This window comes from Monodelphis domestica, chromosome 3, assembly GCF_027887165.1.
Source record: "Monodelphis domestica isolate mMonDom1 chromosome 3, mMonDom1.pri, whole genome shotgun sequence".
NCBI lineage: Eukaryota > Metazoa > Chordata > Mammalia > Didelphimorphia > Didelphidae > Monodelphis > Monodelphis domestica.
In genome coordinates, this window is record NC_077229.1 from 181,214,962 (window position 1) to 181,238,770 (window position 23,809).

Here is a 23,809-nt window from a genome sequence, read left to right on the forward strand (position 1 = left end):
GACTGCAGCTAAATCAGTTCCTACAGCTCAGTGGCTGGGTGGCAATAATGATTGTCAACTTTAGAGTAAGTTAATATTTACAAATTCAAATTCCTGTTTAATTTGATTACACTCTCAAGCATTTAGGGTCCATTTTGATGATTGTTACATTTTATTCTATATTACTTGAATCATGCATAATCTAGTTTGCAGATTGAGATATGTTTAGAATTCATATTGTTTTTCTACCCATCTTCCAAGATTGTCACTTTGTAAATTAAAGTAAGCAACCCTAAGCATTAGAATTAAAAAAAAAATTAGAAAATTTAAATCTTAAACAAAACAAACAAACAAAAAACAACCCACCACATGTTTGAGAACCAGGATGGAAGATAGAAAACATGGCCATTTGCAAATATTATACTCGCCCATTTGTCTTTTTTAATAAATCTGTCAATTCATTATAATCAAACCCAACTAAATATGGGAAAACTGTCATATTATCCACCAACCAAACATATTTGTAACAATAATAACTATCATAACTTATTTCTATAACTAATTTGCTATAGTTTACAAGTTTTATAAACAAATTGACCATGGAAAACTCTTTTGTTCAACATATTTTTGTGGAAGCAATTGAGGACATTAGGTGAGTATACCTATAGTAGAAAAGTGTTATATAGGGGAAATGAATACAGTTCCCTAAGCTATGGCTTGTCATTCTTTAATATCAACAACAATAATAAATCATATTTGCAAGAACTGAATAAAGTGTTAATTGAGGCCTTTTCTCATTCCAGGCAACCAACAGAGCTTTCTCAAGGGGCAGATTATTACAGCTCACACCTCAATGCTAGTTTGAGCTGACATTGCCGAGAAGACATCTCTAAAAGTGTTAAGTACTTATTAACATCTTGTATAGGAATCCCTCTCTGTGAAATTGTTATAGGTAAACTATGCATCTCTAAGGAAGGCACTGAGCACTCACTACTGTATAGAAACCAGTGAACTAAGCATTACTGAGAAATTTCTTGAAAAGTATAGTAAATGCTCTGTAAATGAAAAGAATTTTATGATTAAGAACTACAAAGATATAATATAAAGAAAAGTGTATGCATGGGGGGTTGGGGGAAATGATTATTAAGAAGCATGTTGAATCTTCTTTTTTCAGCCCAAAGTACATTTTTGCACCTTAACACATGAAGATCTCAGATCATGTGAGATACTTGACCTGATTCAAAGCAAGGTAGAATGCAGAAAGTATATACATTCTCTATAAAGACTTTAAAAGGGTATTTATTGGGGGTGGGAAACACCCTGGTTATTGTTTTTCCTAGAAGTCTGACTTGCAAAATAGACTATTTTTAATAAACATTAAATTTAAAAAAATTATTTGCATTGAATATAGCACTAATGTAAAAAATTTTGATTTTTGCAAATCATTTTTCAAAAACATTTTTTTAAAAACTGAAGTTTCTATTATATTTGCACAATCCTATCATCAAAATTTACCTCAAGTAAAATCTAGTTTGATGTGCAAATCTCAGAATCTTTTTTTAAAATTTCAATGACTACTACTCTAATTTTAAATTAGACTTTAGAAAAACATTGCATTTTTAACAAAAAAAAAAATTTCTGATATTATTCCATTCATTTCAAATAAGCATGTACACTCTAGGTACCATACTAATTTCATTAATTTTCTGGTTTCTGGGAAGATGGAAGTAAAAAAAGGTTGGAAGTTTGGATTAACATTGATTCCTTAAACTGAACATAAGTGAAGATTGACATCATATTGCAGTACAATAGTGTCTTCCAACACAGACATTATTGTAATGCACATAATTTAGAACTTTACCATTTTAAGTTCTTCTGTTGTTCAGACTATGCAAATACCTTTGAAGTGAAGGAATACTTGAATATAAAGACATTACTTAATTCAGAAATTGCTATGGCATTTGCAACTAGAAAACAAAATCTGATATTCAAATTGAAAAGCATCATAATATCAGATACCAGGATTTAACATTACAATTCATTAGTTCATTACAATTCATTAGTCAGATGTCCCAAGGAGAGGGCAGAATACACAATGATTGTTTTCTGTAAATGAATTGCTAAAAATTAGTAGAGCCTATAAATGCTGGAAAACTGTTAAGCTGTTATTATTTGAAAGAAATGGAGGAAATTTCCCCCCTCTTTTCTCTCAACATTAAGTATTTAGGGAACAGTGTTTTAAAATTAGCAATACACACACACAAAAAAACCCTCCCAACATCACTTGTTATTCATACTTTATTTTCTTTATGCTTTCTACTTCTGAGTCTCAGAGTCTATCTTAGGCAATTTTTAATTTACAACCATGTTAGTAAAGAGTACATAAAGAATTTTTTTGTATCTTTGTACAAAAATAAGCTACAAGTGTAAGCTCTACTAAGAATAAGATACCCCAAAGTAGGATGTATGATTATTCTTTCAATAAAACCCTATTTCCAGTTGTCCTGTGATATTAAAATGGGTTTTGTTGTACTAGATCATCAAAAGCCATTATCTGATTATGTCTGACCCATATATTAATGTTTATTATTTGAGTATTTTTGCATAGTGTTTATTAATTTATACTCAAAATATCAAAAAATTTTTCCTCCAAGCTTCTTGTGTGTGTGCAGCTTCCCCAAAGTATACTACAATTCTTCTCTTAAAAAATGACATAAAAAAGAAGCCTTCCTCAACGGAGTATGTAGAAGTTGAAAAACAAGGGTAGGGGGAAGAAAATGATAATTGTTTTCTCAAAGGCTATTATCTAATGCGAAAGCAAATAGTCAGACTGAAAATCAGCTAACAGAAGGGGATTAGAGAGTAGATCTGAGAGTAGCTTGATTTCTAGCACGGCTGTCTCTTCAGACAGTGATGAGATACAGGCAGAGAAGCCAGGAGCTCTCCAGATGGCTAGGGAAAGTGTTCGTCTTGGGTTACTGCAGGGCAGTCTGGACTCCTAACGCAGGCAGGCAGCCTGGGGAAGGCATCATTAGGGAGGCAAGTTCCATGTCCACCCTGTAAAAGAGAGAACGACAGAAAGACTAGGCAGACTGCCCAAGAGGGACTGTGCTCGCCTATTGTTAACATATACTTGACCCCTCTGACCTCTTCACGACACAGATGTCTCCTACCTCTATCACCTCCCACTGCTTGAAGCCCTCCCCCACCCTGCACCTGGGTAGCGGAGCCGAGGCCGGCTGCTGGCAGTATGTTGTTTGACTTGAGAGGTGGCTGGGAGCAGAGGGAGCCAGACTGATACTTGGGAGCCTTCTGCGGGCAGAGCCGCGCAGATTGCATGGAGCTCCTTCTCCGAGGCGGACGCAAGGCAGCCCTGCAAATATATACTTCGCCTTCCTAGAGAGTGAGAGGAGAGGGGGAGAAGGGTAGAGAAGGAGAAAGCGAGAGAGAGAGAGAGAGAGAGAGAGAGAGAGAGAGAGAGAGAGAGAGAGAGAGAGAGAGAGAGAGAGAGAGAGAGAGAGAGAGAGAGAGAGAGAGAGAGAGAGAGAGAGAGAGGTGCGCGCATTTGAGGGGGTGGAGAGAGAGAGAGAGAGAGAGAGAGAGAGAGAGAGAGAGAGAGAGAGAGAGAGAGAGAGAGAGAGACGCCAGTGACAGTAGCAGTTCTCTGCACTCCATATCACATTTGTCTGCAGCAACCACAACAACGAAAAGGGGGTGGGGGGTGGGGTGGAGAGAATCTCCCGCAGTAATTAGTTCTACGTGGAGACTTTGTTTTGCTCTTCGTCTTCGTCCCTTTCCTTTTTTGTACCAGAAATCTCTGTGCTGGTGCTGCTACTGAGCTCCAAACAGCTGGAGTTCTTCCCTGGGCTCGTTTGGTTTTGACGTGCGCGTGTGTGTGTATGTGTGTGTGTGTGTGTGTGGACGTGGATACATACTCTGGACTGGCAAAGGAAGCTGCATTGCATTCCTCTCTCCCTCTCCCCTCCTGCAGTCTGGGCTATCCGCGTCTCCGCCTGGGAAGGACGGGAAGTTTTATTTGCAGCACAGAGCCTGTGGCGAATGGTGGGAATCTCCGGCCCTTTGCAGTGTAAGTACGTACGCCTGGAGCAAGGTTCTGGGAACCGGGAAGGGACCGGGGAGAACCCGGCCAGGGAGGTTATCTCCCAAACTGGGGAATGGACCGAATGGAAGGACAGGCAGGTAGGCGGGTTGGCTGAGTGGATGAAGCTGATATTATTCTTACTACTAGGATAACCCCAATGCTTTATTTGCCCCTTTCCATCTCTAGGGTTGTATTATTTAGCCGGGGGAATGCCGGGGCTGGGATGCCTAGGGTGACTGGGGCAGCATAGCAGTCTTGTATCCCAGGCTGTTTTCTTGTAGAAATCCAACCCTCAACTTCTCGAGTCAGCAAAACATAATATTTGAACCACATTTTATGAAACTATTGGAAACATTTCTTAATGATAATTTACCTTTTCAAATCACACGGATCAAGGGCAACAAATAATGTCTCTAAAAGGGGGAGAACAAAACACTTAAAAATACCATACTTCGCTGTATATTTGGCAGGTTGCAAAAAAATTAATATTTTAGACATTCTGCATGATTGTTATTAACGACTTAAAATTATGATTCAAGACTCAAAAATATTAAAATAAGCGAAGTAACCCCCCCCCCCATTTCGATGATCCAGCTGTTCACAGTATGTACTTTGGGATTAAGAAAATTTTGTTAATATCGAAACACTTTCAAATGGCTTTATAACTTTGTCCCTCTGAGGGGCCCTTTGGATTTTTTTTTTTTTTAATGGCAAAAAAAACCAAAACAGCCAGTCAGGTAGTATGACAACCCGCACGAGATGCTGTTGACATTTCCCTGTTGCATCATCGTGAGAAAAGGCCCGGTCTGTGTGCCGGGTGGGTTTGCCCAGTCTCTGCACAGTGTAAAAATGGACTAAAGGAGAGCAGAGACCTTAGGTTCAGCTTCCCTCCCCTCAAAGTCCCTTCCGCTTTTCCCTTTCCTTCTACCCTGGACTTCTTTCTGCCTGTTTAATTTTGCAGCTGTGGGATAAGTCAATTTGCCGCATCTCTTTAAGTATAAAAGCTCCCTAACATGTGAGTCAGCTCCGCCGAACAGAACTAGTAGGAAAAGAAAAGAGAAGCTGCCCGCCTAGTCTGGGCAGCGCCACTCGACCCCTCTCGGAAGAGCTTTCTGGGCTCCCCACGCCGCCGACCTGGAGAGGCAGGATTCAGAAAACGACCAGGAGAAAGGGGATCAGATATCTAGTGATACTGGCAATCTCCCTTCGTTGTTCAGGCAGTTTGCTTTGCTGCTCCGCTGTTCTTAGCGAAAGGTTTTAGAAAGGGAGCATGTTAACATCCCCATACCGGTACCGCCTGGTGTACTGACCGGGTGGGGTCGAGCCAGACAATATCTCAGTCTCGAACTAGCTTCTGCTCTCCTCTAGACTGTAGCGAGTCAGGTTTGGCATTTGGAAACCGGGAACCGATCCTGGGAAGGATAGATAACCCATGTGCTGGGATCTCGAGTAGGGGGATTTGCTCCACCACTGTTTATACTGAAAATAATCATCCTACAACCCTTTCCCAAACCGGTCAGTCCAGGAACCCCTTACCAGAGAACTTGTTACCAGTTTGGTGTTGGGGGCAGGGAGATAAGAAGACTGGGTGGGGAGGGGCTGGGAGGAGGGCAAAACCCAGGGAACCGAAACCTTTTTTTAAAAATGTTGTACTCATTGTCTAATCCGTCCAATAAGTTTTTGTGTGAGATTCCTTTGAGGGACAGGCATAACTATAACTTATGCACGTCTCAGTCTGGTTTCTTTTGGGGATGAAATCTGCAAAACGTTAGGGCAAAGGGTATGTATGTCCAGGATCGGGGCTGGCGGGGTGCCCTGTGAGCCTCGGAATGCATTCCTGGGGAGATGAAGCTGGGAGGGAGAGGGATTGGAAGGGGGGAAGGGGGAAGAAAAGCTGCTTTAGCCAAACTTCATGTACTTAATATAACTCTGACCCTTTTAATTTTTAACATCGCTTCCCTTAATTAATCTGTTCAGGCCCTGGACTTAAATGGCTGTCCACAGCTGCTGTAAATTGATTTATCCCCTGATAAAGGGCGAGCTGCTGACCAAAGCAGTTTCCTTATGTGCAAACTAACTTGAAATCTGCTATGGAGGACATTCCCTACCCTCCTTCTTTTAAACAGCTGTATCATTTTGTTAAGGGCACTCCAGTGGTTTTTATCATCAGTTTTTGCTATAAATAAACTACCAGTACTGGAGAGAACACAAGAGTTAGAATGGGTCTCTGCCTATTAAGTCTACATTTAAAAGCCTACAAGATTACTTAGCTAGTCTAGGAGAGCTGGTTTGTTAGCATTGTGGTCCTCAGTTTTAGTTTTACCTTGACTCTATAAGTATTCCGTTGTTAAATTGGTTCTTGTCATGCCCCATCATTCCTTGGAAAAGTTCAATGAAAGTTTAATATATGTCCACTGTTCATTTGGTCAAACTGTACCGAGAGGAGAGTGGGGAGTGTGGTCACTGGCTTTACATTTCGGTTGTTTACTTTTTTATGTCTTTAATGTTTGGTCATGATTTAACTTTCTGGGGATTTTTAGATAATGGGGGTAAAGTGAATCTGAAAAAGAGTGGCTGTCACTGTGCACTTGGAAGTCCTGATAGTTTTGATAGTTTTAATCAATTCAATTTGACCAAGGAATTGCCTAAAGGCAGGGTAAATACAGAGGAAGTTTTAAAGTGCATTGTTTTGTTTTCTTGTGCTATATTTAACATCTTTTTGGGGTTCTTAAATATATTTACACATGTGCACTTAGAAGTTCTTTTAAGCATCTCTTTCATATCTGCTGTGTAAAGACAGATTTTTTTCAGTCTGAGAAGAAAACAAGTTGCATATTATGTCTGTTTCAGCATTAAGAATTTGATTTTAACACATGCTGCCAATGTTTTCACTTGATGAGCTAAATGGTCTCCACCTCTAGACTTTTTTTTACAATTTATATTCATTACAAATATTATAGGAGGGGGAAAACTAGTTTTATTTTAATGCTTAAAGAACTCTTAGGTTAGACAAAGAGTTTTTGAGATGTAGCATTCTTTTTTTTTATCCCCTTCAAACTTGCTTGGGCTATTTGTGATAGTAATTTCCAATAATTATTTAGTTTGAAATACTTAAAAAAGGCCTACTCGACAAGAACTTCAGTGTCAAATCAGGTCACTTGGCAATTCACTACGTGAACTGATTCTACCAAGGGCCTTCAATTCTAAAATGAATTGCTAGGTTTTGTCTGGAATAAAATATTAATCATGATAGGAGTGTTTGACAAACATTCCCCCCCCCTCCAAATAAGTAAAATAATGGAGATTGGTCTTCCACATAATAGGCTCAGTGTTTATAAATAGAAGTTCAGTTAAGAAAGCTTTAAAAAAAATTAAATGGCAAAAGGGGGATCATGATGGGAGGAAAATGCCTCCACCTGGAATGCTGGTCAGTGCCTTGTCAGTTCTGGACATTCTCCTCTGTCAAATCCTGTTTCTCACTTCTTTGATATGAGCGTCAGCTGACAGGCACTGAATGCAAAGCCGGCTTCATTGAGGCTCTGGGCAGGCAGCCTAGCTAACTAGCAAAGCATTCTGAAAAACTGGCACCTGCAGGATTTGCATGTGGAGAAACAAGTCAGTTTTCATCTTGCTGGAGTTCTTTACTGTAATTTATGTAAGCCAAGTTAGAGGAGATATTAATAAGTTACAGTTTGGGATTTTAAAAATTTTCTTTGCTATTAGTGAGTCATAACCCTGATGAGCAGCTGAAATTGAGGGAGGTGTGTTTGGTTTTGGTGAAGTTATTTATAATGGAAAAGTGTTATTTTAGCAGTACTTTTAATGAAACAATCATCTTTCTTTATAGTTTGCTTTAACTTAAAGTATCATACATTGATATAGTTTCAGACCCCCCCAGATAATTTTAATTGTTATTCATACTTAAGGGAGGATAAAGCATTTAAAATAAGTTTGAAAAATTGAGGCTTTGAAAGTTTGAGAGCTTAATAAGCAATTACATATGGATATGTACAATATATGTGTATGACAAACTGATTTTTAACTCCTTGCTTCCAAACTTCAAAAGATCCCCTAAATATGTAGGCAAAAGTATTATATTGGGTACCTAACAACCTTTTTTGATAATAAAAGAAGTACATAACAGCTGTAAAAATCATCCAAATACCTTTGTGAATTCAAAGAGATTAGCCCTGGATGAAGAATTTAACCTCAAAAAAACTGGTCCTGATCTAAAAAGCAATTTTCCATCCTTACCTTTTTCTGTGTGGATATAAAAGTTCCTAAATAATGTTTAGAGAACAGTGGATATTTTATTAAAGCAAACATTAGTTCAGTTTAATGAAGGTAATTGTAAGTGATAAGAACAGAGCAGGTTATCTCTGTTGTTTAAACAGAAGGAGCTCCTTTGCACCGTTTCCAGTGGCCATCTGTAGAAGAGAAGGGCTTGCACCTGTCTGTCCACACTAATTATAGATTAGGGCCAAAGAAATGAAATTCAAGAAGGTTTTCGGCTAATGAAATCCATACTGATTTTATTGTAAATGTGTTTTATGTAAAGAGGGCGATGGCTGAGTTGTCTTTAGATAAATTGCTATCTAGCTGCTATGGACTTTTTAAAAGCAGGATTCTCCTACATTAAGGAAGATGGGGGGGGGGTGAGGATTGACCATTCAAATTCTTTATGTAAAAACAGCAATCAAAACAACCTCTCCACCTTTTGATTTACTTGTATAGCCACAATTCATTTTGGAAGCAACATTATTGAGCAAGTATGCCATTTAGTGATGTTGTAAAGGCAAGATTAAACATTAATGTTTAAGCCATATGTTGCACATGAGGAAGAGGAAGGAAATATAGGTTTTCTTTGAATTTGGCTGATAAAACATTAGAAAGTATCCCCCTCCCCAATTTTAGTTTCATATACATGGGATATTAGAGTGAAATGAGTGAGGAATGCATTCTGCAATAAAAGGTCACATGAATGTCTACCACATCTGTTTATAGTAATTATGAACATAATTAACATAAGAATTACAAATGAAGTAATGACAAGCTGAGCAATGAGATATTATGCCATAATGGTCATATGTTGGAATTCTCACATTATTGCACACTGGAATTCACGTACTCAATGCAAGAAAGAAAATGCTAGATTTTTATCTATTTTAATGCTTCAAAACTTATCAGCCTGGGGCAGATGGACTCCTTCTTTTATATAGGAAGGTAGTCCATTATTAAGAGAGCCAGCTGAAATTAAGATTTCTAGCCTCCAGTCTGGACTTTGAGACAGACAGCTGTGATTATAGGATACCACTTATGGCATATATTTATGCTAGATTGTATTTATTTTATTACTATATACTTTATTTTAAAGTTTGACTGCTTTGTAGTCAATGCTTTGCTTTAGAGAATGTTCTGTATTCCCATTTGAGATTTGGTTGATAGTTCTATAACCAGAAATTACAAGTCAATGAATATATAACATAGCAATAGAAATATCTTCACTGTGCCTTTACAAAAGACTCTAACGTGTTTGGTTTTGCACAATTGTCTTCATAGCCAGTATTTTAGGTATAGTACATCTTCCTTAAAGTATTTTGTGAATATAAAAGGGACACTAACATATCAATTTTACAGCATCTCCCAAGAGAACATGCTATGAGAAAAAAAAAATCTGGGCATTTTGTAAATGGAGTCGAATAATCAAGAATGTTTTTCTTTCTATTCTTGCACAAGGCTTATGGCTGTTGCTATATAGTCTCTAGCCAAACTAGTTTAAAATATTACTTTCAAACAATTACAGGATTGTGTCTGGTTACTTCTAAATGTGGCCTTCAGTAAGTAGTAGCTAAAGAAGAGGTGAAAGGTGACCTTTTGTGAAAGTAGGAATGATACCATAGAAATCTAGTATTAAATTGAAAACATGTAAGAATGACAGATTTTTGTTCCTTTCAGAGCTCTCACCAGATTTTGTAAGGTATCCTGTCCAAATGGTTAACTTCTCAGTAATGTAACTCCCTCCCACCTCCCTTTTAAACTATTGCACCAGGTCACTTTTTGAAGAATTAAGAAATATTACCTTGTTCATGTCTCAATGATACCAAGAGGTTTTCACATTATTGGATTACTGGAGGATTTGTGACAGGCCCCTTTTTATCTGACATTCATTGCATTGACAAGATTTTCACACGTGCCCTTCCCCCATCTATGCTCCTGCTTTTCACTTTGTATTACATATCAAATTTCCCTTAATTCTTTTCTGGAGGTGGGGGTGGAGGGAGAGAAAAATCTACCACCAGTACTAAGCAACTGGAAAGGATTGTTTAGCTAAACAGTACCTGCCTTTGCACTCCCTACATTCCAAGATTCTATTCTGTATTTTTACTCCCCCCTTTCTTCTGTTTAATATGGCTAACATAGACTGTTTTATTAGTACAACTTTCAGAGAAACTGAATTCAAAAGCATGCACCAGTGTCTGCTTCCTTCTTACTGATAGCTTCTGAACTAAAGCTCTTTTCCTTCACAATGACTGACACACACAACCTCCCCCAAAACTTCCCTCCCCCCAAAGATACCAACCCCTACTCTCTTAGCTGCACACCATTTATGCATCTGATCAGGTGTTCTGAATTCCTGAAGGAAGAGGAAAACCTAAAGGGGATTCCCTGGAGTGTACCTTTCTTCTGACCCTTTTTGGTGAAGGTGAACTCTGCCTGTATAGAATCCTTAAGCAGCTCTAGAATGTTTTGCAATTCCTGGGTCTGGGGCTGATTATGGGGAATCTGAATGTTCTTCAGTCCCAGTTAATATCTTTGGCTTAAAATTCCAATCACCAATAAACCTAAACTTCAAAAATACAAAGAAACTATTCCCTAGACTCTTATTCTCCAATTGAATTAAATACCTACTATGTGCAAGACTATTCCAGGCACTGGATTTATGTGGTGACCTAAAAAAGCCACTCAGTAACTGAATGAAAAGTAACATGGCTTATTCTGGTGATACAGGCAATAAACTAGGGAATGCTAGAGCTAGCTAGTTAGGTTGAGGGGAGAAACATTATTTATATCGCATGTGAGGAGAGAGAGAGAGATTGAGAATGTATTGGACATTAGAGAATAGAGAGGGATGGACCAGCAAAGAAGCAGGGACAGACTTCCACTTAAGGTCAGTCAAGAAAACTGGACACATATGAATAAGAAAAGCATTAAGTATTTAGGTGTCTATGTATAAATAACTACACAAAAGGTGTATGTAAGTAGAGAGATGCAGATTTCTTCATTAAACCTTCTATATGGTTTAAATGTGAAGACTAAGTTTGAATAGACTGGTTGTGGTTCTCTGGATACAAAAAGGAAAGATAAGAGTGTGATGTTGTGGAAACTGATTTAGTTCCACAGCTGATGTGGAATCTGAGGGACCAGAGATAGAATTCGAACTCTAGGTTTGTGAACTTGGACAACTCATTCAACCTGAATCTGTTTCCTCCTCTGTAAAATGGGGAGGAGAGGGAGTTGATCTTCAGGAGTTTTTCTAGACCCAGTTCCTAGAATGAAAGGTTTCTTTGGCATGCTTCTCCAAATAATATCCCATGTTCCATTTCAGGACAAAAGATTTCTTCTTTTCTGGGCCAAGAAGGGAAATCTCATGGAATAGGCTTGACTTCCCCTTCCTACAGAGGTGTTTAGGGCACTGTGGCAGGTTTCTGAATGGTCAAGGAACAATGTGCCCTTGGCTGGCCTTATCCCCTGGATATCCTTTGCCTGCTAGGAAGAAGGCAGCTAGCTGGATGAAGTGTTATTGCCCGTTTTCACCTCTCCTCCCCTCCTCCCCCCACCCCCCCATTTCCTCTTCCATTGGGCCACCCCCCCTTCTTCCCTGTATCCTTTTAAAAAATTTCCCTTCTCCATCTCTATCTTCTTTTCCTCCCTCTCTCTCTCTCAGTCTCACACACACCCTCTGTTTATTTTCCTGCTTCCATCTGGGCCCTGCTGATATTGTAATCACCCTGATGCACATTGCCTTCCCCCCTCTCTCTCACTCACACACTCACTCACACACAATGTGCCATCCTGACAAGGCTTTTACTTCAGATAAGCTTCGATGTGTGTTTAATGAATACAAAGCCAGGGCCAGGCTGCTGCTGCTTCTGCTTCTGCCGCCGCCGCCGCTGCTGCCGCCACCACAGCCGCTGCCTCCGCCACAGCCGCTTCTGCTGCTGCCCCCATAGCCACCTCTGCTCCTGTACTCCTGCCAGTAGGTAATCTCCATGAATAGGGGAGGGGTAGACCTAGGAGAAGGAGGATTGGGAATGGGGAAGGGAGAGAAGGAAAAAGGGGGTAGGCTGCATTTTTCTTTCCTTCTTTCCCTCCCACCCTCACTCCCTTTCCAAATGATGCAGAAGTCGATAAGACCGGAGAAGTGAAGATGTAACCTGTTATCTGTCTCTCCTCTTAGCTGGTGGAGAGAATTTACATTTAAAGATTAGCTGGGGGAGAAAGAGAAATCTGCCTTTTGTTGTGGGGTTTTGGAGGAGGCATCAGTTCTGGCCTTGAGGCTATCTCCCATCACCTCTGCTATCCAAACAGGACTCACAGAGGTGAGATTACCCCAGGGCCTTATCTCTAATTGGGTTTAGTTTTGCTGGTTTGAATGGGTTTAGGGAGACACAAGGAAAGGGGAGGGGGATAATAGATTATTTATTGACTGGACTTTAAAGCCTTTACTGGAAGGAGGAAATAAACTGCTTGGTGACTTTATATTTTATATATATATACATACACACACACACACACATATATATATATATATATATATATATATATATATATATATATATATAGTATATACACACACATACACACAAATTTCTGTGTATGTATATATGTACATATATATATAAATTTAAAGTAAGATAGAGATTCTCTTTGAGATGAGAAGGTCTCTGAATGAAGCTATGGATAGATTTGAATGACTTAAGTGTTTTATCTTCTTTCAGTCTCCTACTTCATTTTAGTAAGAAAAAGAGTTATATGCTCTAGGGTGCATCTGTTTAAATGGATCAGGGTAGAGGGTGAAGGAATCCAGAAAGATTATTTGGCGTGGCTTTTTTTTCTGGAGTGGCTTTTGGATGAGTGAGGAGTTAAGAATATTTGAATTGATAAGAAAAACAAATGCAGCATCATTTTAATTTCAGATTAATCTGGTTTTACTCTATGCTTTCATCTCTTTAGTCCAGAGGAAAAAAATCACATTAAACATGTTAGCGATGTCAGATTTGTTTTAAAGTGAATAATTTCCATTTCATGTTCGGAAATGTAAAAGACATCAAAATTCTTCATGGGACAAAGAGTGCATTATCAACTCTTATATACCAATTTTGAAAGCTAAAAATTACATGTTGGATGTAAAAATAAAAAAAGGAATAAAACTGAAAAAATGTTTCTTCTCATAAGCAAGGTAAAAGGTGTTTGTATAGATATATAGATATGATCCAGTAACTAAAAGCCTAATTAAAATTTGTTTAAAGCCAGGGGGGCATGTATCCTTGTTGACAGCAGCAGATCGATTGGGTAAGACAATAGAGTCCCATTATTTTACTTCTATTGACTGAACATATTGACATTTCAGGTTTGCGATTGCCTCAGTGAGCATGATGAAACACTGAAATTCACAGACCAACTAGCTAGAGTGGCACATATATTACTGTATGTCATCTCTGCCTTCAGGTTACCTTATCACTGAAGCAGAATGGTAATGGATGGTAGAAGAGTACTTCACATGGGTTAGAGCTCCATCAGTTAAGAAACTGACATGAACCCTGTCTTTGGACCATCTTTAATTATACCTAGAATTATATACAGGATGAATGGTGCTCATTAGTTGGGCTGGGGAGTAGGGATACTGCATTTTGAGTTTCCCATCTGAGAAGCAGACTGGCTAAACAAGTTCCTTATATTCATGTTTCATAAGCAAGAAGACTCATTTTAAACTTTTGCATTCAACACACCAGCCAATATCAGTAGTGAATTGTTGGAGTTATAATTTAGATGCTTGCCAGGTTGGGCTAGGATGACATCTGTTCTTCCACAGTCTGGGATACTCCAACCCCCAAGCACCTGCTAAAGCTACATCTAATATAAAACATGTCTAAGGATAGTAAAGGAAACTTCAAAATAAGGTTAATGGTCTAGGGCATTTTTTTTCTTCTCTTGCTCTATTTTTGATCGATAATATGAGAAAATATGAAATTTTTAGGAACACAAAGGCATATAAATATAATCTGATCTTAGAAACTATATGTTATATGCATATATATGCATATATTTATAATAAAAATATTTATATATGTGAATATAACCTGTGCAGCTGAGAGGAGGAAAAATATCAACTACAAACTATTCATCTTCTTAGTTTCCTTACTTTTTTGGGGAGATTTATTTTCATCATCTTTGGCTATGAAAAATTGTGTCTTAGACAAACTAAAGAATGAAGGGAATTTTAGGCAGACAAAGAACTAATATGAAGAACCAGTAAGTGACTCAACCTATTTTAAAAAGTTTAATGTAATTATAAAGTGGTATTATGGTATTTACATTATATATTTATCTGTATCAATTGTTGCCAATAAGTAAGCTACTGATGCCCTGAAAGATGGTTAGAAGAAAACTAGTCCTTTATACCATTTTCATGAAAATGTTAGGTTTCTATTTGATCAGCAGGTGCTGCGAAGATGAAAGCCATGTGTACATTTTCAGAAGGCCAAAAGTGTCAATTCAGAAAAGGAAAGTGATAAGAGAAAATGCAATCAGTTTTCCTGTTTTCAATTTGTACAGGATTTGAAGAGCTGTTTTGTTAAACTGCTACATCTGCTCCAATATGAATATTGAACTACTTCCACTAAAAATAACACCCTGTAATTTGGAAGCTACTGCAATCTTTTGTTAATGCAAGTGGGTTATTTAAAAACAAAAAAAATACAAAAAAACCCCAATTTTCTATTCTGAAAACCTCTTGCCTAATATGCATTTTTGTTTATTGGCACTTTTATCTTTAGCAGATAAAATGCTATTATGCAATTAGGACCTGACCTTGCTTGGCTGTAAAAGGTATCCATAGGTGAAGATCAGAGTGGCTTCCACAAAACAAAAAATACATTTTTAATCTTAAAAAAATACTGTATTAGTATATTCTAATCCTTTGAAACTAGTTATTGCTTTCATGTTCCAGTAGTACATTATTTTTACCCACTGCCAACTAATAGGACATACAGTTAACGATATTCCATTGCACAGTAAGCTTTCTTTGATTTATTTCACCCTTATTATACCTGCAAATTTAAGTTTAAACCAATCAAGAATATTTTACTTACCGAGGCTTTCAGAATAATTTTTTTTCAGGCTTAAATAAAATGATTAAATTATGCTTGAGTGCTTGCATACAAAAGCATTGGTTTAATAGTGCTGCTAATCAAATAAGTTTTATGGACACGGAAAGCACCCCATTAGAGAAAAATTGGAAGCATTTTACCGGTGACATATTCAGGAAAAAGAAAGGTTTATTTTCAGCCATTTAATGTTAATGATGATAAATAATAATAATAACCCATCCCTCTTTCATATAGTCCTATCGAAATTATCATTTGATCCTATACCTTGAATGAAAGAAACAAGAGGAGGAAAGCACTTTCTTTGTTGAATTTGAAAGTGGGAAACTAGTATTTCAATAAAGAAGACTGAAATTTTTAAAAATTCAGTTTTATTTTCAATTCCAAATTCTGTCCATCCTCCAACTGTCTCCCTACTAGTTGAGAAGATAAGAAACCCAAAAATCTTTTACAAATATGAAGTCACAAAAAATGAATTTAAACACAATTTGGATGGAACTCAGCAATTTATTCAATATACAGTTTTACAAATGGATTGACTTATAACAATAGTCTTGCTGTTGTGTTCAGTCACATCGAATCCTTTGAACCATACTGTCCATGTAGTTTTCTTAAAAAAAAAAAAAAAACCCCAAGAACTAGAGTGTTTTTCATTGAATTAAGGCAAATAGAGCTAGTGAATGTCAGAGGTGAGATTTGAACTCTGGTCTTCTGATCAAGCCCAGTACTCCTAAAATTAGTTACTGATCCTTATTTCTTACACTGGCAAATCACTTTTTTTTTTTTAACCCTTACTGTCTGTCTTAGAATTGATGCTAAATATTGGTTCTAAGGCAGAAGAGCAGTAAGGGCTAGGCAATTGGGGTAAAGTGACTTGCCCAGGATGATACTCATCTCCAGACCTGGGTCTAGCCAATGGACCACCTAGCTGCCCCAATTATACAGCTTTTTGAAGAAATCACAGTCTCCTATATGGGCTAAAAAAAATTGTGCTAAATTAACATGTGTGATATTAACATTTTGTCTCTTAAAATTTTAACTCTTAAAAAGAATGGTCAGTTTAAAGCATGTATTTTGCTTGCAATAAATTGAAATGATTTATGATTTAGTTGTGCTTTCTGTAACTAGAATTTGAAGTAAAAAATTAAAGGTATTTTTGTTTTAGAACTTTCAGAATCTAGTGACCTGAAATAGGTATACATCCTTAATGTTTAGTACCTAGTATCTTCTTAAGTAATGAATGACCTTGAGCCACCTATTCATGTGTACAGTAAAACATTTAAGAGAGCTACAGAATTCACCCCAACCAGTTTGTACAATTTCTTACAATGTATGTCATGCAATTCTGAAATACTGACAGTATTAGAGGCTAAGTGGCATTGTCAATATTTCCATAGGAAAGCCTCCAGTAACCATTCTATAGGATGTTTGTGAAATAATGTCAATGCCTTCTCCACTGGAGTCAATAGAGGTTAATACACAGATCTGGATGTTTAGAACAGTGAGCTTTTGCAATGCCTCTGTTTGGGGAAAGGTTAAAACTATTTAAAGTATTTGAAACCACTGGCAAGAATTGGGCTTCTGCAGGCACACTGAAAATTTGATATTTTTATTAAGTTTTATATGAATAGCATTTTCCATGTATTAATTAACCCATGAAGGAAGAAGATGAATTTTTTGTTGTTGGGTTTTTTTTTTTATAGCTTATTTTGATTAAGGTCACTAAGACCTATTCTTGTAAAAATGCCTGTGAGAACACTGGTTTCCTTTGAGTGGATTTGGAAGTATGGAAAGAAAGATATAGAGTCCTGCTTTTAAGCTTCCTCCCATTATCTATCCTATAATCTACCTTCCCCAAAGGGGTGTTTGGAATGTGACTACCCAGGTTCATTTAATCTATTCAAACCTGGGGCTTCTACCACTAACCTCAGCTTGAGGATTTTTCAGTTGTCAGATTGGGGAATCCCTAGGGTATTATGTAGTTGCTGGTTTTCATCAAGATCTGGCTACATTCCAGTGGTGGGGGAAGTGAGTTATTTTAAGTGTATTTTACATTTTCAGAATTGTGTATTTGAAAGAAAACTTTCTTATAGAATGTCCTTGGCTATCAAGTTGTGAAATACTATTTGAAAATTATACATTTGGAAGATTAAAAACACTTCTTTTTAAAGTCTTTTTTCCCCATCTCTTCTAAGAGTGAGTAGATTTTAGTTTTGAGTTTGTAGATTTTCCTTTTTCTATCTCATTTAAATTTTTACCCCTAATTCTATGACCAGAAAAGATTTTATGTGAATTCTTAGAGCTCTCCTACCTTTATGATATGTATGAACATAGAAAGGATTTAGGAAAATTTCCTGTGGGTGACAGGAAGAACATTTTTGTTTTCAGAGTAAGAGGAGGATCATTAATTATAAAATACTATCTACCTACATTTAACAAAATTTGCAAAGTTTGCAAAATGATTTACAGAAATGGACTCCTTTGGTCCTCACAAAAATCCTGTGAGACATTTTACAAGTAATCTAATTTTACAAATGAGGATGACTGAGGTTCAGATTAAGAACTAGTTCACCCAGAGACACTCAACTAATAAAAGTCAGAGTTGGGATTTGAACCAAGTCTCCATGGACCAAAGCAAAGGATAGAGCCCTGCGTCTGGAGTCAGATGATCTGAGTTCAAATGTAGCTTCAAATACTGGTGGCATGACCCTGGGCAAGCCACTTAACCCTGTTTGCCTCACATTTCCTCTTCTGTAACATGAGCTGGAAAATGAAATGTATCCACTCTAGTATCTTTGTTAAGAAAATTTCAAATAGGATCATGAAGAGTGACTGAAAAATGACTGAACAACAGCAACTCTCCTAATTCTGCCATTACCTCTAATAAATATGAGAATCAATATGGAACTGTTGCTAAAGGTCTAAAATTTCCATTCCTAGTATACTTCTTTTAGGGGTTGATCCCAAGAATGCTTTACTCTGTTGCTGATGAATCATTTAGTTGAAGTTGGTGTGGTTTTCTTGCAAAGATACTGGAATGGTTTGTCATTTCCTTCAGGATGTCTCCATTTTACAAAATGAGGAAATGAGGCAAATAAGGGCAAAGTGACTTACCCAGGGTCACACAGTAAGTTTCTGAGGTCAGATTTGAATCCATATCTTCCTGACTCCATATTTGATGCTCTATCCACTGTCACCTAGCAGCCTTTAGTTGCTCTTTAGTCCAGAATTTTAAAGATTTCAGTTGTTGCCCCGCAAAAAGAGCCTTACTCATTTACTTTAGCAAGAGCTACACAGAATTGGTCTGATTTATCATAATATAAACTATTATCCTGAATGTACATATGGGTCACTTGATTGAGAAAGGAAGAATAAACTTAAATTTAGTGGTGATGAGTACATCTGTGACCTGTTGACAGCTGAAAGTGAAGACTTTTAAGGATATTTCAAAATTCAGAGTAATAGAGGAAATCTAGTAAACTGGTATCTGGGAATGAATCATTTCACTGTGTCAAATGTTAAGTTTTAAGTGGGAAAGTTGTGAAAAAAATACTCCTTTCAACACTGACACAATCTCAACCATTAAAATAAAATTTATAAATCTAAGTATTGAGTGATGTTTGAATATGACAGGAACTGAGAGTTCTGACCATGATTGCCTGTTGTAGTTTAGTTAGCTGAGAGACTAAAATATATCAATTTGGCAATAATTTGAGCGTGATTTACAAAATTCCTTATCATCAAAGACCAGGCTTCCTTTGTGATGTAAGAGGTAGTTGTCTCTGTTTCTGTCATGGTCAAGAAAAGAAGGAAAACATTAAGTGCCTATACTGTGTTAAGTACTTTACAAATATCATCTCATCATTCCTGATGGTACTCGAAATCTACTATTCATTAGGATGTTTATTCATTTAATAATTAATTATGGGGGCAGCTGGGTAGCTCAGTGGATTGAGAGCCAGGCCTAGAAACAGGAAGTCCTAGGTCCAAATCTGACCTCAGACACTTCCTAGCTGTGTGACCCTGGGCAAGTCACTTAACCCCCATTACCTAGCCCTTACCACTCTTCTGCCTTGGAACCAATACACAGTATTCTATGAGGGATAGTAAGGGTTTTAAGAAAATGTTATAAAGACTTACTCTGTATGAATCACTGTCTCAGGTGCTGGATATACAAAGGAAAAAAGGGGGGGAGTTCCTCTCTTCAAGTTAAGTTGATAATTAATTTTTAAAAAATTAAGGAGGGAGAGAGCACTAGCAACTGGGAACAGCTTTTCATTGAATATTATACCTTGGTTGAATCTTTAAGGCTTAGGCAATTGGGGTTGTGATTTGCCCAGCGATGCACATCCAGGAGGTATCTGAGGTCAGATCTGAACCATCTCCAGGCCTTGGTCTCTTTATGTACTAAGCCACCTGTCTGCCCCAGGAAGAGAGGTTTTAAAGTAAGAGGGGCTTGAGATTGGGCTGAGCTTCTCAGTTTCATTGCTTTTACTGGATGATATGAAAGGTAGCCAGAACTGTTGCTTTGGAAGTTATTAGACCATATACATCAAGCACTTATGTTGGGGCAGGCACTGTGATAAACTCTGGGGTTCTAGTGAAGGGTAAAAGACACCTTGCTCTCAAGGAGCTCATGGTCTGATGTGGAGACAACATGAAAAGAATTCTGTACCAATAAGATAATAGATTAAATTGGAGGCAATACAGAGAGAATGCTAGAAATTCAAATTGCAGGAGTAATTGGGAATGGCGTTGAAATTTAGTGTGAAGTAAAACCAAGGACTTGTCCCACTCCCCTTTCTTTCAAGGGAACTTCCCCAAACACATACCTTTCAGGAAAATGTGTCACATACCCCTAAATAGGTTGTAATAAAGTCCTCAGGAGATGCTAGTATTGACTTAAGTGGTTTGGACATTATCGTAAAAAGCCTTGTAGAAAACATCACCAAGAGTTTTAACAACACTGGGTAACCATGTTCAAGAAGCAGACATCCATTACTAAGTTCCAGGGAGAGTACTGGCAGGGTGGTGAGATAATTAGAACACTAGGAGAGAGGAGCCATACTATGATCCTATTAAAACGAATATTTGGTAAGAATGCTTCACTGGAGATTAAGGGAGAGCATTCCTAGTGACACTCAGGTAGGGACTGTTGCCAAGGAGATTAAAACATACTGCTGCCAGCGATCAGAGAATCCTGCCAAAAGTTTATAGATAATGGTATGTGAGGGTGGCAGGACGGTGGAGCCTGGGAAATAGTATTGTAGAATTGCTAAAAGATATTTTAAGGTATACATCAAATGAAGACCATGGTTAGAGGAAAAGCAGATTGAAGAGTCAACTCCAAAATGTTATTTTAATTCTCTTGGAGCTAAGCAGGTTTTAAAAACTAGCTATCTTATGAAGTCATAAGTATTGGGATTTTTCCCTCCTAGTTTTATCAGATTTACTGATCTAAAGATATATTATGTAGCAAAGGTAGCATTGAAATACCCATCAGGAAGGATAACACAGTTTACTTCATATATATATAGATATATATGCTATGTACATAGTGATGAACAAACACAGGTGGGAAGAGCAGCAGATGATACTGGGATGAGCTACAGTGTTTACAAGCACTGACATTGTGATCCTTTCCCCAGAACAGATGCACTCTTCCAAGTGACAGTTAGATTGCTTTGACTTATCCTGAGACAAAGAAATTACCATTATTTATTTGTTTATTTGCCCTACTTCTACCTGTCACACACACATTTATGTCTTTATACTAGCTAGGTTTATTGTGAAACTGAATCCAGATTTGAACTCTGGAAAACAAATATGGTCTGTGAATTCTCATCTCTCTTGGCTTAGTTGAGTTAATAAGTGGGTAAATAGGTCAGGTCAGGTCTAAAAGAAAAGTAAATGTAATCTGTCTCTATTGGCTTGTCCCAAGTTTTATTTTGACTTGGCTAGAAGGAGGGAGGAGGGTATATAAGATAAGTTGTAAAAGAAAGATAGTTCTGATAGTGACTTGTAAAGTTTTGGTAGTTCTTAAATTAAGGCAGTATATTTCAGTGAGACTTATTGAATGATCATTTAATTCAGATATATATTATATAATGTATGAATTCATATAATACAACTATCCATCATAATTTAACAGTATCTGAAAAGTAAAATTCTTAAAATGAGGTAAAGGTATCTTATTTCAAATCAAAATCAAGTTACTAAATAATTATTGACTGCCTACAGTGTGCAAGACAACAGTGAAGAATGGGCTTGGGGAGAGAGAGAGGTGATCTAAATCATCAGATCCATTGGAAGGTTGTCTAATTCAACTACTTCCTGAGCAGAAATACCATTCATGGTAACCCTAATAAGTGCTCTGCCAACCTCCATCTGAAGTGGTCCAGTAACAATGGAACACACTATTTCCTCTGAGGCAGCCCATTCAATTTTTGGGTCACTAATTGTTAGGAGATTTTTCTTTCAAATTGATATCTATATCTTCCTAATTTCTATCCACTTCTCCTATTTCTGCCCTTCAGGGCCAACCAGTAGAAGTTTAGACCCCCTATCTTATGACAGTGCTTCAAACACATGAATGTAATTTCCTTTCTCAAATCTCTTGGACTGTTGTCTTCTCTTTTATAAACATTCTTAGTACCCTTCAGTTGATTCAAGGATAGCAGGATGTAAAGTCCCTTTACCATCTTGATTTTTTTCCCAGTGCACATGTTCCCATTTGATAATATTCTTCCTTCAAAAAACGTGGTACTTAGTACTAATCACAATACTTCAGATACAAGCTGTTCAGGTAAGAATTAGTTTTTCTTTTAGTAACCCACTTGTATTTGTGCAGCCTAAGGAGATTTCAGACTCTTGTGACGCGAGTTGACACACTGAGCTCATAGTTATTGAAATACCAAGATTTTTTACATGTGAATTTCTGTTTAGTCACCCTTCTCATCTTTTACTTTCTTTTTTTTCTTTAAAAAATTTTTTTCCCAATTACATGTAAGAATTTTTAACATTTAAAACCTTTTTTTGGTTCCAAATTCTCTTCCTTCCTCTCCTCACTTTTCCTTGTGAAGACAGACAACATCATATAGGTTATACAAGTGCAAGTGCATGTGTAAAACATTTCCATATTCATTCTTATACTTTCAAAAGTTAGCTTTTGAAATCAAATGATGGATTTAATTTTATTAGATCTGTCCCATCATTCTGTTGGCCTCTTTGTCTTATTTTGGACCCCAATACCATCTTTTAATGTTTTGGCTATTTCTCTCAGAAGTTTGCCACCCTGAAATTTGATAAGCATGCCATATATGCCTTCATTCTAGTAATTAATGAACTTACAAGACTGGCTCCCTGATAACAGAGTTTATAGTGGGAAGGACTGCAGAGCAGGAATTAAACTTATTGCAAGTTAATAAAAAATATAAATAGTCCAAAGCAATGATAAAGGTTTCACAAGACAGCATGTGAATATTTTTAAATACATTATTATGGAAAACAAGTGCAGTGATTACATTTATGTAATGCCGAAAGTGACTTCAAAACTCTGAATTTTTATCCTCATTTTCCTTAAGAGGAAACTGAGACTCAGAGAAATAAAGTCATCACCCATATTCTTCACATTCAAAGAAAAGAGAAAGCAAAATGATCTTTCATGTTCTAACCCTCTTTGACTTACACATTATTTGATACTCTGGATAACCCACTCCTCTCTTTTTCATATTTCCTTATGTGGCTTTCCCAGTGGATTTTCCCAGAAAATCAAGGTTTTTCTCTGACTCCTGACCACATTTTTAAAAAATCTCCTTATTCTTCCATCCCTTAAACATGAGTATTCCCTGAGGTTCTGTTTTAGCTCTTCTTTTCTATTCTCTCTTGCCTTTAACCATTTATTATCATGTGTGTTTTCTTCATTTCAGGGATCCCCTCCATGCAAAATGGCTTCTTCATTGATAGCTTCAACCTGAACTCCACCTGAGAGCCCAGTTTAATATTTTTCAATTGCATACTGGATAGCTTAGGCTAAATGTCCCACTATAACCTTAAATTCAATCTGTCTAAAACGGAGCACATCATTTTCTGCCCTAAAGCAGCCACTCCCTCAACTGCTTTATTTCTGTTAGTGATAACACTATCTAACTGAAATCCTAGGCTTGTAACCTAGAATCATCCTTTATCCATCTTATTCCATATATCCAAATCTTGTTTATAACCATGAAGTATTTCTTGAATCAGAATCCTTTTATCCAGTTCTACTGCAATCACCAGTTTTCAGACCTTATCTATTCTTGTCCAGACTATTTGAAATAACCCTGATTGGGCTTCTGGTTGC

General features: G+C 37.2%; 1 protein-coding gene and 1 long non-coding RNA gene across 3 annotated transcripts in view; one reads left to right on the plus strand and one right to left on the minus strand.

Annotated features, from left to right (window-relative positions):
- Positions 1-2,259: 2,259 nt before the first annotated feature.
- On the minus strand, positions 2,260-3,327 carry LOC103101047 (uncharacterized). Its single transcript, XR_465204.2, has 2 exons — positions 3,196-3,327; positions 2,260-3,036 (listed from the first exon to the last, which is right to left on the minus strand). It is a non-coding gene; the product is annotated as an uncharacterized LOC103101047 (long non-coding RNA).
- Positions 3,254-23,809, plus strand: part of RUNX1T1 (RUNX1 partner transcriptional co-repressor 1) — a 173,390-nt gene continuing 152,834 nt past the window's right edge. Inside the window, exons 1-2 of one of the 2 annotated variants that reach the window (XM_007488095.3) lie at positions 3,254-3,382; positions 3,971-4,066. In XM_007488095.3, coding sequence (XP_007488157.1) covers positions 4,039-4,066 — 28 coding nt within the window. In that variant the 5' untranslated portion in view covers positions 3,254-3,382; positions 3,971-4,038. Of the gene's footprint in view, positions 3,383-3,640; positions 4,067-23,809 lie in introns of those variants that run through there. The other variant, XM_007488094.3, reaches the window with a different exon arrangement.